The 19,589-nt window shown below is 39.0% G+C and overlaps 2 protein-coding genes across 3 annotated transcripts in view; one reads left to right on the top strand and one right to left on the bottom strand.

The window, feature by feature from the left end:
* The window catches only part of LOC109639875 (E3 ubiquitin-protein ligase RNF166), a 22,322-nt gene extending 8,581 nt beyond the window's left edge, over positions 1 to 13,741 (top strand). The window contains exon 6 of one of the 2 annotated variants that reach the window (XM_069538860.1): positions 13,602 to 13,741. In XM_069538860.1, coding sequence (XP_069394961.1) covers positions 13,602 to 13,619 — 18 coding nt within the window. In that variant the 3' untranslated portion in view covers positions 13,620 to 13,741. Of the gene's footprint in view, positions 1 to 2,569; positions 4,501 to 13,601 lie in introns of those variants that run through there. The other variant, XM_020103563.2, reaches the window with a different exon arrangement.
* Positions 13,354 to 19,589, bottom strand: cyp17a1 (cytochrome P450, family 17, subfamily A, polypeptide 1). Its single transcript, XM_069538856.1, has 8 exons — positions 19,136 to 19,589; positions 18,902 to 19,040; positions 17,795 to 18,030; positions 17,291 to 17,377; positions 16,348 to 16,566; positions 15,412 to 15,581; positions 14,569 to 14,672; positions 13,354 to 13,841 (listed from the first exon to the last, which is right to left on the bottom strand). Exons 1-8 carry the CDS (start codon positions 19,442 to 19,444, stop codon positions 13,561 to 13,563), a joined length of 1,545 nt encoding a protein of 514 aa, XP_069394957.1. The 5' UTR covers positions 19,445 to 19,589; the 3' UTR covers positions 13,354 to 13,560.

Below are 19,589 nucleotides of genomic sequence, written 5' to 3'. Positions count from 1 at the left end.
AGACAATAATTTATTTGATGTGATAAGGAGGTAGAAGAGGAAAGAGAAGCTCCATGTGTTATATGTCCCCTGACATTCTAGACCTATATCAGCATAATTAAGCAGGTCTAAGACAAGCCTGGACCAGCTCTAACTATAAGCTTTATCTTAAAGGAAGGTTTAAGCCTACTCTTAAACGTAGAGAGGGTGTCTGCCTCCTGAACTGAAACTGGGAGATGATCCAACAGGAGAGGAGCTTGACAGCTTACAGCTCTGGCTCCTACTCTACTTTTAGAGACTTTAGGGACAAGTAAGCCTGAATTCTGGGAGAGCAGTGTTCTAGTAGGGCGATATGGTACTATAAGCTCTTTAAAGTATGATGGTGCCATATCATTAAGGGCCTTGTAGGTGAGGAGGAGAATTTTAAATTCTATTCTTGATTTAACTGGAAACCAGTGCAGTGAAGCTAATACAGGAGATATGTGATCTCTTTTCCTGGTTCTTGTCAGGACACATGCTGCAGCATTTTGGACAAGCTGCAGGGTCTTCAACGACTAACTGCTCGAGCCTGATAATAGGGAATTACAATAATCAAGTCTGGATGTGACAAAGGCATGGACTAGTGTTTCTGCATCTTTTTGAGACAGTACATGACTGATTGTTGAGGTATTATGTAAGTAAAAGTTGGTCCTAGAAATTTGTTTAAAGCGAGAATCAAAGGACAAATTGGGATCAGACAGAACGGTTTCGAAGGTCCTTCGTCCCAACAGCCATAAGACTTTTTAACAAACATGTAAAAACAGTGTAATAATAATTCCTCTCATCCAGTATCATTCCTGTGTACTTACACTGTTTGTCAGGGTCACTTTAAAACTGCTCATTTTGTACAAACACGCACAGTAATCTGAATCGACCCCCTATATATATATATATATATATATATATCTCATGTGCAATATTCATATTCAATCTTCAGGTGTGTTGTGCAAAACTTTTTGAATTGTTACATACAATGTATATTTCCACTTCCCATGCGCAATATCACTGTGAATTTCCGGTATCCTTGTGTTTACATTCTTCTTTATATGTATATTTTTATTCTTATTTTCTTATTTGTTATTTAAATTTTATTTAAATTTTTCTCTATCTTAATGCCCTTCTGCTGCTGTAATGTCCAAATTTCCCCAGTGTGGGATGAATAAAGTCTATCTTAACTTATCTTATCTTATCAAAGATGACTCCCAAATTCCTGACTGGTAAGTAACTTTGTAGGAATGGCATATAAGAGTTGTGGGTTTAGATGATAAGATTATTGTGGTCAGCTGATCAAGGGTGATCAGAGAGAAGCTGTCTAAATAGTTGGTAGGATTCTCAGCTGTTTCTGAGGTTTCTGTGCTAGATGGTGTATCAGTGTCAACTGAGGGCAGGAGATTGTAGATTTTATTTCTAATAGTTAGAATTGTATCATTAAAGAAGGTCATAAAGATATTGCTATTCTGGGATGGATGAATACTGGGTTGGATGGAGGTCTGACTCCGTCAGCCTGGCTACAGTGCTGAAGAGAAACCTGGGGTTGTTTTTTATTTTCTTCTATTAATGTGGAGTAGTAAGCAGCTTGTTTTAATTCATGTGCGTTGGAATTATACCAGAGAGCTAATTTACTACAGATAATACAGAGTTAAATGTATTTGGAATTATTTCCTTAAATGTAGCTACAGCACTATCAGGTAGACATGTAGAACATGAGAAGCCAATTGAGACTAATACTGAAATGAATGCAACACTAAGGCTATCATTATTATTGTCTACATGAATATTAAAGTCACCGACAATAATAAGAGAGCTGCTCCATCCCAAGTGGGATGAACGCTGTCTCTCCTTACAAGACCAGGTTTTCTTCAAAAAGTGTGGCAATTGTCTACAAAGCCCACACCGTTTGCAGGACACCACCTCAACAGCCAGAGGTTAAATGACAACATGCGGCTAAACATGTCATCGGCGGTTGTATTAGGAAGAGGTCCAGAGAAAACTAGAGTCATTTTTGCAGAAGCACTCACAGACTCCACATTAACTTAAATGACCTCTGACATACGAAGCCGGGAGTTGGTGCTGCTGACGTGAAGTACGATCTTAATATATTTACATTTGGCTCTAACCAGCATCTTCAGTTTGGACTCGATGTCGGCTGCTCTGGCCCCTGACTATGGCTGCTGGTGTCGCTAACGTCACGTTTCTCAAGACCGAGTTGCCAATGACCAGAGTTTGCTTCTCAACCGGTGTGTCGTTGCGTGGAGAAAATCTGTTTGAAACATGAACTGGTGTGTCCTTAATTGTGGGCTTTGAGGTAGCACAATGCCCCCTCCGGACAGTCACCCAGCAGATAATTATCGCAATCATTTTATTGCCCAGCCCTAGATCTGGGCTTCACTGACTATAATTAATAATCTTAGATTGTTTACATGATTATTCACACAAACTGATGGATTTTGAGCAGCCTCCCTAAATAAGATGGTATATTTGAATGTATTAGATGAAGGTTGCATCATATGGTTTGCATTGACTAGCAGCTTTTGTTTTTGCCTTTCCTTAGGACTACAGCATTGATGAAGAGGCAGCACTGCGGGCAGCTCTAGCACTGTCACTGGCTGAAAACTGACATGTCACACCACCACTATCCCGTCACTGTTATCATAAACTCCACCATAACAGCTCTGTACCTGAACCCACCATCTCACGGCTGCTGTATCATCGAGCCATGTGACCCAGCCAGGTTCACACACTGTCTGCAGGGATCCACATAACAGAGAAGTCCAGCCAGCATGAGAATAGTTTATTTTTACCCAAAGACTGGCTTTATTCTTTGTTCCAATTTGCTTTGTTCCAAAACTAAGGCAGTTTGGCTTTATTTGGATCTGATGATTGAAGAAAAGAATAACTGTTGGGTTTGCAATGGATTCAGTGACTCTGTCGACATACTGTAAGTTATGTTAACTTGTTTGGAACTAAACAAGACACATCATCCACTGGCTATAAGAATAGCAACCTGCTTGGAATCAGTCCATCCACTCTGAGCCTCTGTTCTCTTGTCAACTATCATCTGGATCTCCACCGAATGATAGGCTACTATGACTGCTGCTACTCACTCTGACTGACTTTGTTTATGTTCAGTCTGAGAAATATTCAGCAGAAGCGCAGGCTCCAGTTTCTTTGACTGAGAAGTCTGCTCTGACAAAGTTTGGACATGCAAATTTTCTTTAGGACAGAACAAGAACATTTCAAAATCATACTCTCTGCTCCTCCCATACTCTGGCTTCAAAGTTTCACATGAGTGACCTGGTAGAACAGACAAACAGGGAGTTTCCCTGTTTGTGCTAGCCAGTTTTGCATGTACTGCTGTACCACACTGTTGTGTTACTGCAGGCCTCTGTCTCTGTTGTTTCTCTTGCTTGCTCCCTCTCTCGCTTCAAAATAATATTTCCCTACTGCATAAAAAATAGTAAATCAAGTAAAATTACGTAATATTGCCAGCAGAATCAAGCCCTTCATCTGCTGACAGAAAGTCAAAGAGGGTCTGCATGAACAGTCTGTGCCAATATACATATTCACTCATCTGGCAATTTATTAGGAACACCAGCTAAACCTAGTCCAGTCTAAATCAGAAGAACAGTAATAACTCCTTCTTAATGAAGATTTAAATGTTCAGTTTGTCTGGAAACTTTTTTTTATAGAGTTGTTGATTCAACTGTGGAGAAACAACTCTGTTATACACAATTCAATTTGACAGCACGACAAACTCCATCCTACAACACATTGGGTAACACATTTTAGAGGATTAGATGTTAGTTCTAGCTGGTTGCTCCCAATAAATGTCAAACTGATTGTACAACTGTGTATGCAGACACTAAATGTAGTTCAAAGTAATAACAGAAATGCATCCCCTGTTCACTGTTTTTGACTATATTAGATCTTTTAGTCTTGTAGTACTGAGTTTATTGCTTTAACTGAAAGCTTATGCACATATGAAGACAAAAGTAGCAAAAAATGCCTAATATCAGAGTAGAGAGTTCATTTGTCACAATAAATTCATGTGATTGGTCTGTCTTAATGTCATTTGCTAATGGCAGGTTAGCAGACTTGGAAACAAAGTCAAATCAAATTGTATATGTATAGCCCATATTCACAGATCACAATTTGTCTCATAGGGCTAAACAAGGTGCCATTATCTGCCCTTAAACCTCAACAAGAGTAAGAAAAAACTAATAGGGGAATTTTTTTTTAGAAACCTCACATAGAGTCACACGTGTGTTACAGAGCATGTCAACAAAATAACAGTATTTCCAACATTCATGAGAAAAGACTTCTTACATAAAGTCTTACATAAATAGATTGGTTGTTGTTTAAAGTATTTATATAAAAGAAAAAGAAAAAGAAAAGCTTTTCCAAACGGACCAGCACTGTCAGACTAATCAGGTGTTCTATTATAATTTATTACTGTGATTAAAAACTGAATTCATTACAACATTCATTACAACAAGTCTCTTTGTCAGTGAACTGCAGGAGTTGGCAGCAGTTGGCATCAAGAGCTTAAAGAAATGTAAGGGTCCTTTAACTAGAACCCAGTAAAGTAAAGTAACCCCAAAAGCCAATTATGGAGTGTTGAATTTAGCAGAGCTAGACAGACAGCAGACCAGTGTTCAGCCCTGTTTACTGCTTGTTTTAAAGTTTTTCCATTATAAATTGATATTTATTTCATTCAAAATTCTGACACAGCAAAACCTAAAGTTTCACAGGTCATCTGATACAAATCCTGGAAGCTGAGCCTTATCTTATCCATTACTGCCCATCCCAGCTTCACTGAGGACAATGGGTGAAATGACAGATTTTCATGCGTAGCTTTAACACATTACACCGAACTGATGAAGGAAGGATAACTTGTCATATAACAGCTCAGAATGAAAATCCATCATCATCTCCATAGATACAATAACATATATAAGCAGCCCATTCATGTCAGACATTTTTCTCTACCAGACTGATCTGTAGATATTATCTGGAAAAAATCTGAAAAGGTGGATTGAGGTCTAACCTCCGTTTCGATGTTACCTCCTTCTTCAACTCTTGCTGAAAGGAATATTTTTATGACGCATCTGCCAGGATTGATTAGTGTTGGAAGATTTATTTTGGGAAAATATTTGAGGAATAATGTTAGACGTGCGTCATATATATGTCTATATACTTTGTGGGACTCAGCTGATGATTTACAAATCTTAACTGCTGTTAATGCACGCACGCACGAGTACACACAATTAGATAGAAAAGGACTAGTTGAACAGAGATGTTACTGTAGTTTAACCTACAGATCTCAGTCCAGACCCACAGAGCATGCTGAGCTACACTGAAGCCAACACACGTTGATGTGGCTCTTTTCTATAGAGCCAGGTTGCCGAGAAAATGGAAAGGCGAAATTTGGGTAATGTTTCCACAGAAGGATGCATTTGCCATTTGCACTTTAATTCATTCAGTTTTTTAATAATATTTTTTGTATAATATTGACTCTTGTTAAATGTTTTTACTATACAATTTAACCTAATTGTTTAGTTTTAAAAAAAAGTTGACAATGATCTTGTAAATTTTAAAAAGCATCAGGGGTTAGTTTGGTTGATAGAAAATGTTCCATTATTTTTATGTATGATAACTATTTCAAATATTTCTTGAATTTAAATTGGCAGCATGTGACATTTTCTTCTTCCAATAATGTTTTTGTGATCAAAATAGTTAGGGTTAGAGTTAAATAAAAAATTACTGGGAATGCTCGCTATGCATCAACACTAAAAAACAGGACAAATTCTGAAATGGAGGTGATGTGAAGAATACAATCCCTGTTTTCCCACATTCTATGTTGAAGGTGGGGAGGATTCCAATGTTTGTGACTTGTCAATTCAAGTCAACTGATGAATGAGTTTGTGTGACAACATAGATTCCTGAAACATATCTTAAGTGTCAAGTTGGAAAGATCAAAACTTTGACAATAGTTTTTTTTGTATTGTAATGTAAGTTGTAATGATAACTTCAGTGTTGACATGAATGTCACATCTGAAACCAAACTAATATAACATGATTGCAGCAAGATCTCTATTATTCTTTATAAATGCAAGGATTATGGTAGAACTGACATGAAGCTGATTCTCTTTGTCTTTATGTTTACCTCCAAAAGATGAAAATGTACAGACATACTTCTCAGTTTCTCATCTCTGTAATTGCATGGATAATAAAATGAGAATAATATTATATAAGATAATGTGGGGATAAGCCAAAAGATACAATCTGTTTTTAATTCACATGGATGCATTTTTTTCACTTGAATTTGAGCCTCCCAGAGAAATCTGTGAATTGTCACATCTTTGCTAAATAACAAAACAAAGAAACAAAAACTTCATGTTCAGCCTAAACACACATTTAAATATTGAAGAATTATGGTGAAAAAAGTCACAATTTTGGGATCTGATCTGATTTTATTTATTTATTTACTTGAAATTCAAATTCAAAATTCAAAACAATCATATGGTACTACACATACATTCACTGTTCAATACACAATTCTAGTATTCCTCTTCCATCAACTGCATAACATGTTGAGTAATCGAGGAGTTTTTTCGATTTCCAGGTCTCAAACCAACACAACTATTTCTTTCATGGTTTCTTTTTACATTCATGCTATAGTAGCAATGTTTTCTAAATGCTTAGTTGTTACCTATAATGCTTGTTCACAGCTCTCTTACCTCTAAAGCAGAATTCTTACATTCTTATTTTGTTCTTTTTGTTTTATATATGTTTACCAGTGTCTTCCTCAACTCTGCAGTTAAACAAGTTTCCCCAAGAAATGTCAGCAATCTGTTTTTGTGCACTTGCATTTTTGTGAAACTGGTTCTGCTGACGTTTAGAGGCAGCTGGACTGCTCAGCAATCACATATGCAGAGGAAAACTGAGGGACTCTTGTGTAACAGTAGGTGTTTTGTACATGGATTGCAAAGATTTTCTCAACCATATGTAATACAAACATGGAATGACACGAAAACTGTTGGATGAGTGGTTCCAATTTACTTTCAAAGCAATACTCATATACTAGCAGCAGTAACAATTTGCTACATGGCAGACATGCATTTTAAGGTATATAAAGAGGTTCCAACAGTCTGTGTTAAATTATTCACTTGTTAGTTTATTATCTGGGTTTCATCAGCAAGGAAACAATGCCTGTGGACATATTCTTAAAAGACTTTGGAAGATCAATCAACCAATCAAATGTATTTATATAGCACGGTATCACAACAAACAGTTGTCTCAGGGTGCTGCACAAAAGTCCAAGATCTTAAGAAACACAAAATCCAACTTGTTCCACACTGAGCAAGCATGAGCAACAGCGGGGAGGAAAAACTACCAGGTGGAAGAAACCTCCGGCAGAACCGGGCTCGGTGTGGACGGCCTCTGCCAGGACCGGTTGGGTTGATGGAGAAATAACAAGTATTACAGGGGAACAAAAGGAAATGAAGGGGGGGGTTGAGTCAAGTGTCAGGTCAGGGGCTTGAATGCAGCCCGGGAATCTCCACATGGACTTTTGCATGGTCTTCCAAGGGCACGTTGGTCCCCCCAGGCACTCCTGCCTTCCTGATGGTTCACATGCGCAGTAATAGGACCCATGGCTCCAGATTGTCCTCAGGTGGGAGGTCTGGTGGTTGCGTGACCCTCCATGTCAGCCCTGCGAAAGACCGGTGACCTCACTAGGTCCATCCCTCATCAGGACCCGAGCCAGGACCGGCTCCGGAGAGCCGCACAGTATGGACCAAGGAGGGGAGGAGAAGACCCAAGGAGTTAAGAGATATGTAATAAGGTATAACAAAATAAACCAGGCAGAGACTGAAGAAGAGAGAGGAAGATAGAAGGTGCTGGTGCCTGATGGGTGATCCCCAAGCAGTGTAGGCCTATTGCAGCATAGCTATGGATGACTATGGTTCAGGGTTGAGCTAAAAGCTTTATCAAAAAGGAAGGTTTTAAGTCTAGCCTTAAATGTAGAGACTGTATCTGCCTCCCTCACTGAGAGTGGGAGCTGGTTCCAAAGGAGAGGAGCTTGGTAACTAAAAGTTCTACCACCCATTCTACTCTTAGTAACTCTAGGCACTACAAGGAGTCCAGAGTTTAGGGAGTGAGGTGGTCTGTGGGGGTAGTAAGGGGTTAAGAGCTCTTTAATATATGATGGGGCCTGATTGTTGAGGCATTATAAGTCAGTAGGAGGATTTTGAACTCTATCCTCTGTTTAACAGGGAGCCAGTGAAGTGAAGCTAAGACATGAGTAATGTGATCCCGTCTTCTGTACTCGTCAGTACTCGTGCAGCAGCATTCTGCATCAGCTGAAGGGTTTTTAAGGATCTGCTGGGACACCCTGATAATAGGGAGTTGCAGTAGTCTAGCCTAGATGAAATAAAGACATGAATCAATTTTTCAGAATCCTTTTTTGACAGGATGTGTCTGATTCTCTTTATATTACGCAGATGAAAGAAAGCTATTCTTGAGGTTTGACTAATGTGTTGGGTAAGTGACAGATCTTCATCAATGATAACTCCTAGGTTCTTCAAAGTGGAGTTTGGAACCAGGCGGATATCATCTAGGTTAACCGACTGGTTAGACAGAGTTTCTCGGAGATGCCTAGGACCCAGGATTATGACCTCAGTTTTGTCTGTGTTTAACAATAAGAAATTCTGGGTCATCCAGGCCGTGATGTCTTTAACACAGTTTTGATGTCAAATTAAATGGTTCAGTTTGTCTGGCTTCATAGATAAATATAACTGGGTGTCATCTGCATAGCAGTGAAAAAGAATGTTATGTTTTCTAATAATGCCTAATGGTAACATGTATAAATTAAAGAGTATTGGGCCAAGAACCGAACCTTGTGGGACTCCATGATTAACTTTAGTGTATGATGAGTATTCATCATTAACACTAACAAAGTGGAATCTATTTGATAAATAAGACCTAAAGCAGTTTAAAGCTGTCCCTCCAATCCCAACCTCTTGCTCTAATCTTTGAAAGAGAATGTTATGGTCAAAGGTGTCGAATGCAGCACTGAGATCTAACATGACCAGCATGGAGACAAGACCTTGGTCAGAGGCTAGAGGAATATCATTTGAAACTTTTAAAAGTGCTGACTCTGTACTATGGTGCATTCTAAATCCAGACTGATAGGCCTCCTGCAGGTCATTTCTCTGGAGGTGATCGAGCAGCTGATTTACAACAGCTCTTTCTAAAAGTTTAGAAGTAAATGGGAGGTTTGATATAGGTATGTAATTTGTTAAGATACCTGCATCTAAGCTGGGCTTCTTTAGCAGAGGCTTAATTACTGCTAGTTTAAAAGCCTGTGGTACATAGCCAGTTAATAAAAAGCTATTTATAAGATTCAATACGGTGCTGCCGACTTCTAAAAAAGCCTCTTTAAAGAGCTGAGTAGGGATGGGGTCCAGCAAGCAGGTTGAAGTTTTAGAGGATGAGACTAAAGAAGATAGCTGTGAAAGGGTGATCTGGGAGAACTGATCTAACTGTAAGTCTAGGTTTACACTTTTTTCATCGTTGACAGTTTGTGAGTTTTTCAGGAGTAAAGGTGAATTTTCTCTCTGATAGTTTAAATTTTTATCAGTGAAGAAGTGAATAAAATCATTGCTGCTCAATGACAATGGGATTTTGGTTCAATAGAGCTGTGGATCTTGGTCAGCCTGGCTACAGTGCTGAAGAGAAATGTGGGGTTGTTCTTATTGTCCTCTATTAGGCTAGAGTAATGTGAGGTTCTGGCACGTTGAAGAGCTGTTTTATACACTTCAAGGCAACTCCTCCAGGAAGTAAAATTAACTTCAGAACGGGCGGAGTGCCACTTCCTCTCTAACCTCCGTGTTGCCTGTTTTAGGGTCTGAGTTTCAGAAGTAAACCACGGAGTGAACCTCTGATGAATTAACTTCTTTTTCAGAGGAGCAATACTATCAAGGAGAGTTTGAAGTGATGAGGTTGTATTATCCACTAAGTAATCGAGTTCTGCAGGAGCGAGGTTGAAAAGATTATCACGCATTTCATTTATGCATGGCTGCAGAATAGAGGGAATTATCTCCTTGAATTGATCAATTTTGTTATTGGACAGTAACCGACTATGGGATAATTTTTGACTCGCCTGAGTACAGTTGCTACATCAATGGCATGTGTCAGTATAAGGTCTAAGGTGTGGTTTAAGTTATGAGTTGGTTTATCTACGTGCTGACTGAAACCTAATTAATCTATCAGAGAGTTAAACGTACCTCTGAGGCTATCATTTGCTTCATCAACATGAATGTTAAAGTCACCCATGATGATGATTTTATCTGCACTAAGGACTAATTCTGACAGAAATTCTGCAAATTCATTTAGAAACTCTGTATAAGCAGCGGGTGGGCTATAAAGGATGGTTAAATAAACAGGTTTATGTTGTTTGAGGGTTGGGTGGGAAAGACAAAGGGTGAGGCTTTCAAACGATGTAAAATGTTCTGAAACTCGAGGGGTAATTGGAAGGTAAGAGTTATATATTGTTGCTACCCCTCCACCTCTACCTTCGGGGAATATGTGTATTACTGTTAGCTTAATTTAGGATCACAAATTCGTCCTGTTGGAGCCAGGATTCTGTTAGACAGAATAAATCAAATTTGTGATCACTTATCAGGTCATTGATCAGTAGAGATTTGGACCTGAGTGATCTGACGTTTAGTAAGCAACATTTAATTTTACTATGTTTAGATTCTGTGGCATGGGTTGTCTTGATTTTTACTAGGTTACTGTGGAATGCTCCTCTCCTTCCTATCTGTCTAATGGGGACATTATGAGTTTTGGGGGCAGACAAAGTCTTTATCATAGATGTAGGTAACTGATCCAGAAGCGCAGAGAAGTGTGTAGGACTGCAACTCTGCTGCCTGGTCTCGACTCTGAATTGTCAAGCTAAATAGGTTATAATATTTCTAGCCATAAGAGAGGCTCCATCCAAAGTGGGGTGGATGCCATCTCTCCTCATGAGACCAGGCTTTCCCCAGAATTTTGGCCAATTGTCTATATAGCCCACATTATTGTCCGGGCACCACTTTGACAAGCAGCTGTTAAATTGATGCATGCAACTAAACATGTCATCACTACTCATATTTGGCAGGGGGACAGAGAAGATTACAGTGTTGGACATAGTTTTGACGTATGTACACACCGATTTAACATTCATTTTAGTGACCACCGACTGACGCAGGTGGGTGTCGTTACTGCCCACATGGATAATAATCTTATTAAATTTACTGTTAAGTTTAGCCAGCAGTTTAAGATTTGACTCTATGTCTCCAGCTCTGGCCCCGGAGATACACTTAACTATGGTCGCTGGTGACGTAAACTTCACATGTCGTACTACAGAGTCTCCAATGACCAGAGTCATGTCCTCAGCCGATGCGTTGCTGAGAAGGGAAAATTTATTGGAAACACGAATGTGATGGTGTTGAGCCGGGGGCTTTGATTTAGCGCTATGCTTCTTTCCCTTCATTAGTTGGCTAACTTAAGCTGCCCATGCTTGATATTACTTTTAAGAGGCATGGAAAATGGAAAAAGCTCTATTGGATTTTATCACAATTTCTTAAAGCCCTCCCTACAAAGTGGATACTACATGTCTACTATAGAGAAGAGCCTTAAAGTAATTACAGCGACTACAAACTGTGTGTATATATGACATGTGAGTATATTATTTTGTGATAGAAAAATTCCAAAACTAACCATAAAAAAGTGCTAACTCTACAGTAGGCTCATTAGCACAAACATGCTAGTTACATTATTTAAACCACTGTAAACACCTGTCACTAGTTTATAGAGCGTCTTTGATAAACTGTAGCGCACTTGAAGTCGCCACATAATACATTGTCACAAAATCAAGTCAATTTATAGTAAGATGGTACAGAACTATGAGGCAAGACAAGTCTTTGTTTCTGCAATGACACATAAATACATAATTTTATACATAGTAAAACAGCCCACTAAAATGTCTTTCAGGGCAGTCTGTTCTTTCTGTATGACTGTCAGGTCATTTAAAGATAAATGGACAAACAATAAAGACAAGCCTGAGTTAAGCTGTGGATCTTGCTGAAAACATGCAACTAAAGTAGATGAAGAACAAACACAAATGCTCTTTAGTAAAGAAAGAGCATTGTTGCTGCTGTGGTGCTTTTAGAACCAGACAAAGTAAAAGTGTCCCAAAGAGCTGTAATGATAGTAAAAATACATTTTATTAATGTCACCTTACAAGGCAGAGATAAAAACAAAAAAAGTTTTCACATACACACACTGAAGATGATGATGTCAGTGTTACCAGCTCTTCTGTCTTGGCCCTATTCTGATGGTAATTGAAGTCAATACAGAACTTTAAAAGGTTGTATGGAAACAAATACAGAGTTTGAAGGAAGGATTTGATGTTGGTTGCCACCTTCCAATGAACTACATGAAGAAGAGGGATTTGGTGAGATGAGCATTGAGGACCACTACAGAGCCACTTGAAGCTGTCACTTCAGGACTTGGGGACAACTCTAAAAATCTTTTGGGGTGGATTTTGCACCTGCTAATGGCAGACATGAGTCGAGGGTCGCCTCGGCAAATTTCTATGTAAACCTCAATGTCGAACCAATTACAATGAGTTTGCAAGTGAATAGGGTGAGCTCTGTGTCAGTCAAGACAAGGTGTATGAATGGATAGCGCTATAGAGGCACAGAAACACTGCTAAAGCCAGAGAATCAGGCTCACACAACCCAGACTGACACGTTCTTCACGTGACCCAGAACAAATAGCCTCCATCTTAATTGTCTGGTGAAAACACTTTGTACAGCAGCTGAGACAAAGACACAGCTCAGGACCACAATCAGATTAATGAATGAGAGGGGCTGCCCAAAAACCCAATTTGCATGTCTGTGGAGGAAGCTAGAGTACTCAGAGAAAACCCATGTAAAGGTTTGTGAAACAGTCTGACAAAATGAAATCAAATCCTCATAACCAAGGTTTTCTTTTCAAGCAAACACTGCTATGATATACTATGTTTGTAGTTGGAGCAGCTGTGACTCAGGGGGTAGAGCATGTCATCCTCCAACCAAAGTGTCCATGGGCAAGATACTGAACCCCAAATAGCCCCTGATGGATCTGCCGCTCTCACATAAAGTGCTGCACATATATGCACTGTATGAATATATGTGTTAATAGGTGAATGGCAAAAAAACTGTACGGTAAAGCACTTTTAGTGGTCATCACCAAATCCCCACTCTTTCTGACACTTCATTGATGATGCTTTTTAGTCATTTCAGGTTTCTTACAGCATCAGAGATAACTTTATTTATAAATAATTTGGGGAACAGTTAGTTGACACTGCAAATTGTTAAGAAATAATAATAAAATATCATGCATTACAAAGAGATATTCTGATATGTCAAGTTCACCATTACATGGTTGACGTACTGTGTGATGTTCATTGCACAACTGAGAGCAATTGCTGTCCAGAACGCGAAGCCAGTCTTAACATGCCTGGCACTTTTTTCTCTCCAACCCTTGTCTAGGTGTGGCATTCACCTTGAACTTGGCTGGCTGGAGGACCACGCCAAACTTGCCCTCCAGACTGGGCAGAGAGTGGCCTGATGGGACAGAGAGGGTGAAGTGCTGTAGGATCCAAGACAGGAAGAGGAAGAGCTCCATCTTGGCCAAGGCTTCACCCAGACAGACTCTGACCCCTGCACCAAACGGCAGGTAGCTAGACGACGGAATAATCAGACTTGTGCCATCATTGTTTAAGAACCGACCTGCAGAGGGAGAATTCTGGGGTTAGTGTTGATGTTCTTGGAGTTGAGATCATCATATTTTAGATATGTGTAAGAAATACTTAATTGTCTAAGAATCATGCATCAGTACTATCTTGCAGGGGCAGCTATTAAAGGCATTTAGGTATTCATAGCTGGTTTTATTTGTCCAGGATTTGACATCTGCCTTCACCCAGTCACAGAGATGAATGGAACTAAGACCTCAACTCGTTTTTCCAGAGACAATGGCTTCAGTAAGTGAAGTTTGGATTGTCTTGAGCAATTAGGTTTTTTTGTTTGTAGAGACACATAGCTTTTGCTGTTTCAGCATTGTAAGCAGCACAAATAAAATGTCATTCTGTTAAGTTGTATTGGGAAACACTATCAAAATTAACTCAACTAAACACGTTTTAGAGGTTCATATTCGTCTTTTCACCCAGAATTAAAATCTTTTTAGGATTCATATATGTTTTACTGCATTTAGACCATTAAGGGTGATAAGGATAAAACCATGTCTTTAATATCAATAACAGTGGCAAGATATTGCTTCTTTGTTTGTATAATCATTAATCTGATTCTTTATTGACTTCAGTAAAACATCAAACAGATTTAATTATCTGCCAAAGTCAGAATAGCAATAACTACTGGCTCCAAATATGCCAATTAACTTAAGTTCATCATATTGCAGGGTAAAAAAAATATGGCACAATAAACAGAAGATTCCTCTCACCAGGGTCAAAGAGCTCAGGGTTTTTCCATTCCTTCTCATCATGGTGCAGAGACCACAGGTTGATGATGACTCGAGTTCCTTTCCTCACAGTGAAGTCCCCAATGCTACAGAGCAGCACAGAGATAGAGGACAAGCTAATAGAGTTCTCTCAGACTGAATGTCAACATGTTTGAAAAGAAATCTTCATGGGAACAAGGTCATGGGCAATATCTTCCAGAATCCACCTCATGTCAGCACAACATAACAACATTACATGCTTTATTGATTGGTTTATGGTCAGGGGCCCTTATTTATGACCCCATTTGTATCTACACCACTTTTCACACACAAGCTGGGATCTATAAAAACAAACTTGGTGAGGGAGTGTGTGCACTTGTTTGTTAACTCAAAACATTAAACCAGCAGTGTTATTTTTGCTCCTGCAACATAACTGTTCCAAAAGGAAAAAAGAGATTAATAGTTTTTAATATAAATATTAATAAACCAAACCATACCAGTACAAGCACTGACCACTGGTTGACAGGTATGTGTGTAATATGATTAATACTGTTTGATATTTACCACTCCTGTTAAATCTCATAGATTGGGGATATTGCAGCTGTCTCTGAATTTAATAATGCATGCCATTTTGAATAAGATTAAAAAAATGCATATAGGCATACGAGTTCCCTGACACACCAATGTTACCACTAAGTGCATTTTCTTGTATGAGTGACATTTTTGGTTTTGGTGTGCACATACACTTTTAGCATGAATCCTATGCACTGTTTTACAAATTAAGCCCCAGGTGTATTGTTTCCACCCTATTGGAAGTGATGATTACCATGGCAGTGTTGAATGTACCTGGTGTCACTGAGGGCCACATGGGGGATGAGTAGAGGGGCCACAGGGCGGATCCGTAACACCTCCCTTATGGTGGCCTCCAGGTAGGGGAGACTGCCTCTGTCACTGAGCTGGGGTGACCGCCCCGATCCCACCTTACTGTCCAGCTCCTCCTGGATACGTCTCTGCACCTACGCAGACAGAAACACAGTCAGAAGGATCCATGGCAGTAAGTTTTTCTCTCACTTTTCATGGTTTTGAAAAGCTATGATTCATAGAATTTTACATTTAAAAATCAAACCTATTTTTTTGTGATTTTCAACCTTTAACTGAAGTGGCTATTAAATATGGGGAGACAGAGTGTGTGACGTGTAGTGAAGATTCAGGCAGCCCTGCATGAATTTCACACTTCATATACACAAATGCCATCTTTCCTGCAGCTGTGTCTCTCTAATAACGCACAGATTATTGCAGGTTGATAGCCGTGAGGGTTAATTTGAAGTGATCACTTTCATGAAATATATCAGCATGAACATTTTGTAGTATGTAGCATCTGTGACTTCACCCACAGGTTTCTGAAGTCTAGATGACCATACACTGATTTGGGGATGGCAGCCACAATGGCTAACTGTGATAGGTTGAAGTATCTGTCAGTCAGATAAAAGCTTTATAGTCTCTTAATGGTATTTCTTCTAGTCAAAACTCAGAAGTGACATCAACTATAAAATCTAAATCCTTAATTGTGGAAATGATGCTTCTCCCCTTAACTTCAATAGAGTTAGTGTGCCATCTAGTGGATTACAGAGAGACTGTAACTTAAGTCACGCAATAGTTTTCTCCAATTTCTACATTCTACATACAAAAAAGCCAGCATTAACAATATGCCAAACTCCGACTGACTGATTTACATCCATATAATCATTAGTGGATGGCACCTTGCTTCTGATTAAACCTTACTTGTGGATGATGAATGAGGAAGGTGACAGCCCATTTGAGTACAGTGGTTGTGGTTTCCACTCCGGCTCCAAAGATGTCTCCCACTGTCATGAGGAGGTGGTCTTCACTGAGGCCAACAGATTGTGCACTGACCTCTGCTGTGTTGTTGTTCTCAGCGCTGCGTTTGGCTCTCAGCAGAGCGTCCAGTAGGTCTCTCTGCACATGGTCACTATAATCTGCCTGAAGGGGTAACCATGAATAGTCTCAATTGTATTTCATTTAACAGATACATTGACTTGGTACTGCTATGGTGAGTTATATCATTATCCACAGTTTGTTTCACAATAGCAATCTTTTAGAGCAAAAACGTGGAATAGACGCTAGAGTATCTTGAGATAGATTGGTTGGATGGGTTATTGATGGCCAATGCTGTCTTTGTATTTAGTATTACAAAGTTCCTATCCAGTATTTCTCTCCCTTAATTAAGAACCAGGTAATGACACATTATAACAATTACACAGCTGTTGATTTATACAGAAACATCCTGATAAAACTGCTATAACCTAAAAATCACAAATTACAAAGACCCGTTTAGACCCAAGTATAAAATGTACTTATCCTTCATATCTGTTGAATTGTACAGTCGACTGGCCTGTGATTGACTCCATACACAAAGACAAGTATTTAAGTTGTTTTTAAAAAGAAGGTTTAATATGTTCACTAAGCTGTGGTGCACTGAATCTCAGATAGAAGAGTAAACAGTAAACAAGTCAACAGAATTAATTGAATGCTGCTTCCCCTTTCTCTTCAGACACTGACAAATGACCTTCCAGTTGTAATTTCTTGAGCATATTATATGCATTCATTGCCCTTTGCCTACTGTAGCATATCATCCATAAACCATCTCTACGTCGTTAGTGATAACACAGAGTATAGGGTATAATTTTAAAATGGGATACTTTACTTTATGTTCATCATATTTCTTCTGTAGAAGTTTGTCTCGGATTGAAACACACTGCTTTAGAAGGCACAGGTCTGCATTGGGAAACATCTGTGACAGACAGACAGACCGACATGGACTAGGTTTTATAAACAATATGATATAGTATATGGTTAGATAATTGTAGATATTTTAATGTAAATATTACTAAACTCTCAAGAAACAGTGTATTCTTCCATCCTTCATCTTTGAAATTAGTGTTGCTCCAGTCTTGAAGCACATTTTATTCAATATAAACAAATAACTACATTCATTCAAATCAGTATAACTGCGGACACAACTGTGTACCCATGATTCCACATTAAGAGAAGTTTTTACTTGCATACTGATGATGAAACACACTGATGTTAGAAAGCCCCTTTAATCATGTTTCTGTTTATCTCCTGTATGTTCTTATGTATACTCTGATTTATTTTCCTATATTAATATTGTGTGCCAAAGTTATTCCTTAGTGTTATTGTTGACTACCTGTAACCACGGGAAGATGTCAACTAGGCTGTCCTTTGCCACAGTGTCAACAATGCCCTGGCTGTAGTCCAGCATGGCCTCAAACTCTGGGTCTCCGCGGTGGTAGGAGGAGTTGAAGCAGAGCGAACAGATGACGTTGGTGACAGCACGAGTCAACTCAGGAGACAGATCCAGGGCTATTCCAGCAGCTGCTGCCTCATACAGGACAGAGCACAAAGACTGGGCCTCTGCACAGACTGAGGCAGGATACAGTGGGTGAAGGGGACAGAGCATTTTTACTTACTGACATGTTCACAATGCTTAGTTTCTAAAAATCTTATCGAAATGTTCACTTATTCCTGCAACACATTTATCCCTATGTAATGTTGCTGGATATATAGAGCACCATTGTTGAACAAAAACTATTAACTGAGCATGCGTGTGTGATTGTGAGGTGTTTGAAAGTTTATGAACTAGTGAATTTATAAATAATAAAAAACCTGTAGCAAATGTCTTACTATTTTAAGCTGCAACACACCCATTAGAGATTGATTGTTACTCAGTAAGAGTTGCATTTCAATTCTGTAATTTTTTATACAGCCACCTTCCAATGTATTATTTTTATTATATTATTATTATATTAATTTTATTTTATACATATTAATAAAGCATTTCTGATTCTGATTCTGAAATAAGTACTCAGATCATTTACTTTAGAAAAAAATAAAAATAACAAGGTAATTCAAACCCTTTACAAAAAGTACAAAGGTACTTGCAGCAAAATGTACTTTAAATGTCAAAGTAAAAGTACACATTATATAGAATGACTCTACACTCTCAGGGTGACATGAGTAGATAATGAGAGAGAGAAATTACTGTGCATGCAGTATTTGATGTTGTGGGTGGTGTAACTACTTTGTATAATGTTGGATAGTTTATAGTAAAAACAATGCATCATATTTCTGATAATATGTCTGAACTGACAGTTTTCTGTGAAGAAAAAACAATGTGAAACTAGTCTTCAAATGAATGCAGGGCAGTAAAATAATATTTCATACATATTAATTTAAATTAACTTGATGTTGAGTGAAAGGAATTTGAAAGGAGTGTAGAGGGAAGTGTACTCACTGATCTTCTCAATGGATGCAGAGCCCTCTCCAAACATGCAGAGAGCTCCATGGACTATTTTCCTGTGGAACCTCCAAGTAGCACTGTAGTCTCCAAATGCAATATCTTTCCCATCTCTGGTCAGAACATCAGTGGTCACCTTCATCACACAGGGCAGAGATAGAGAAGGAAAAAACATAAATGACACCTACTGACTAGCACAAGAAGAAGATGTTAAAGAGGAGGTATACCCACAGTTCTGGGTCTCCCTGCAAATGTCTTTCCTTTCTTCAACAGGACTTCTCTAGCGTGTCTGTGCTGGTTGACAACAATGACACTCTGGGAGCCCATCTTTAAGGAGTATGTCTGTCCATATTTCCCTTGAAGTCCTTTGAAAAGCACATGAGGAGGTTGTAGGCTTCGCAGGCTCATCAAACTGCCGATCAAGGGTAGTGTGGGAAGGTGTGGAGGCTCCTGGGGACCATGCATGGACAACCTGAGTTTTAAGTGCACTGCTAACAAAACCAGAGCCAAAAATGCACACAGACACAGAAACCAAGCCATATGCTTGACAGAGGGGTCTGGTTCAGCAGAGACCAAGCATCACAGAGAAGAGCTGTGCAGGACGGCTGAGCCACATTTTTATGCAGCTACTTCAATGCCAAATCCTTGACTCTGAATATGTGACACTCTGCCAATTCAAACAAGA

The sequence above is a fragment of the Paralichthys olivaceus genome, chromosome 14 (genome assembly GCF_024713975.1).
Source record: "Paralichthys olivaceus isolate ysfri-2021 chromosome 14, ASM2471397v2, whole genome shotgun sequence".
Classification (NCBI taxonomy): domain Eukaryota; kingdom Metazoa; phylum Chordata; class Actinopteri; order Pleuronectiformes; family Paralichthyidae; genus Paralichthys; species Paralichthys olivaceus.
This window is presented reverse-complemented; position numbering and strand designations above follow the sequence as displayed.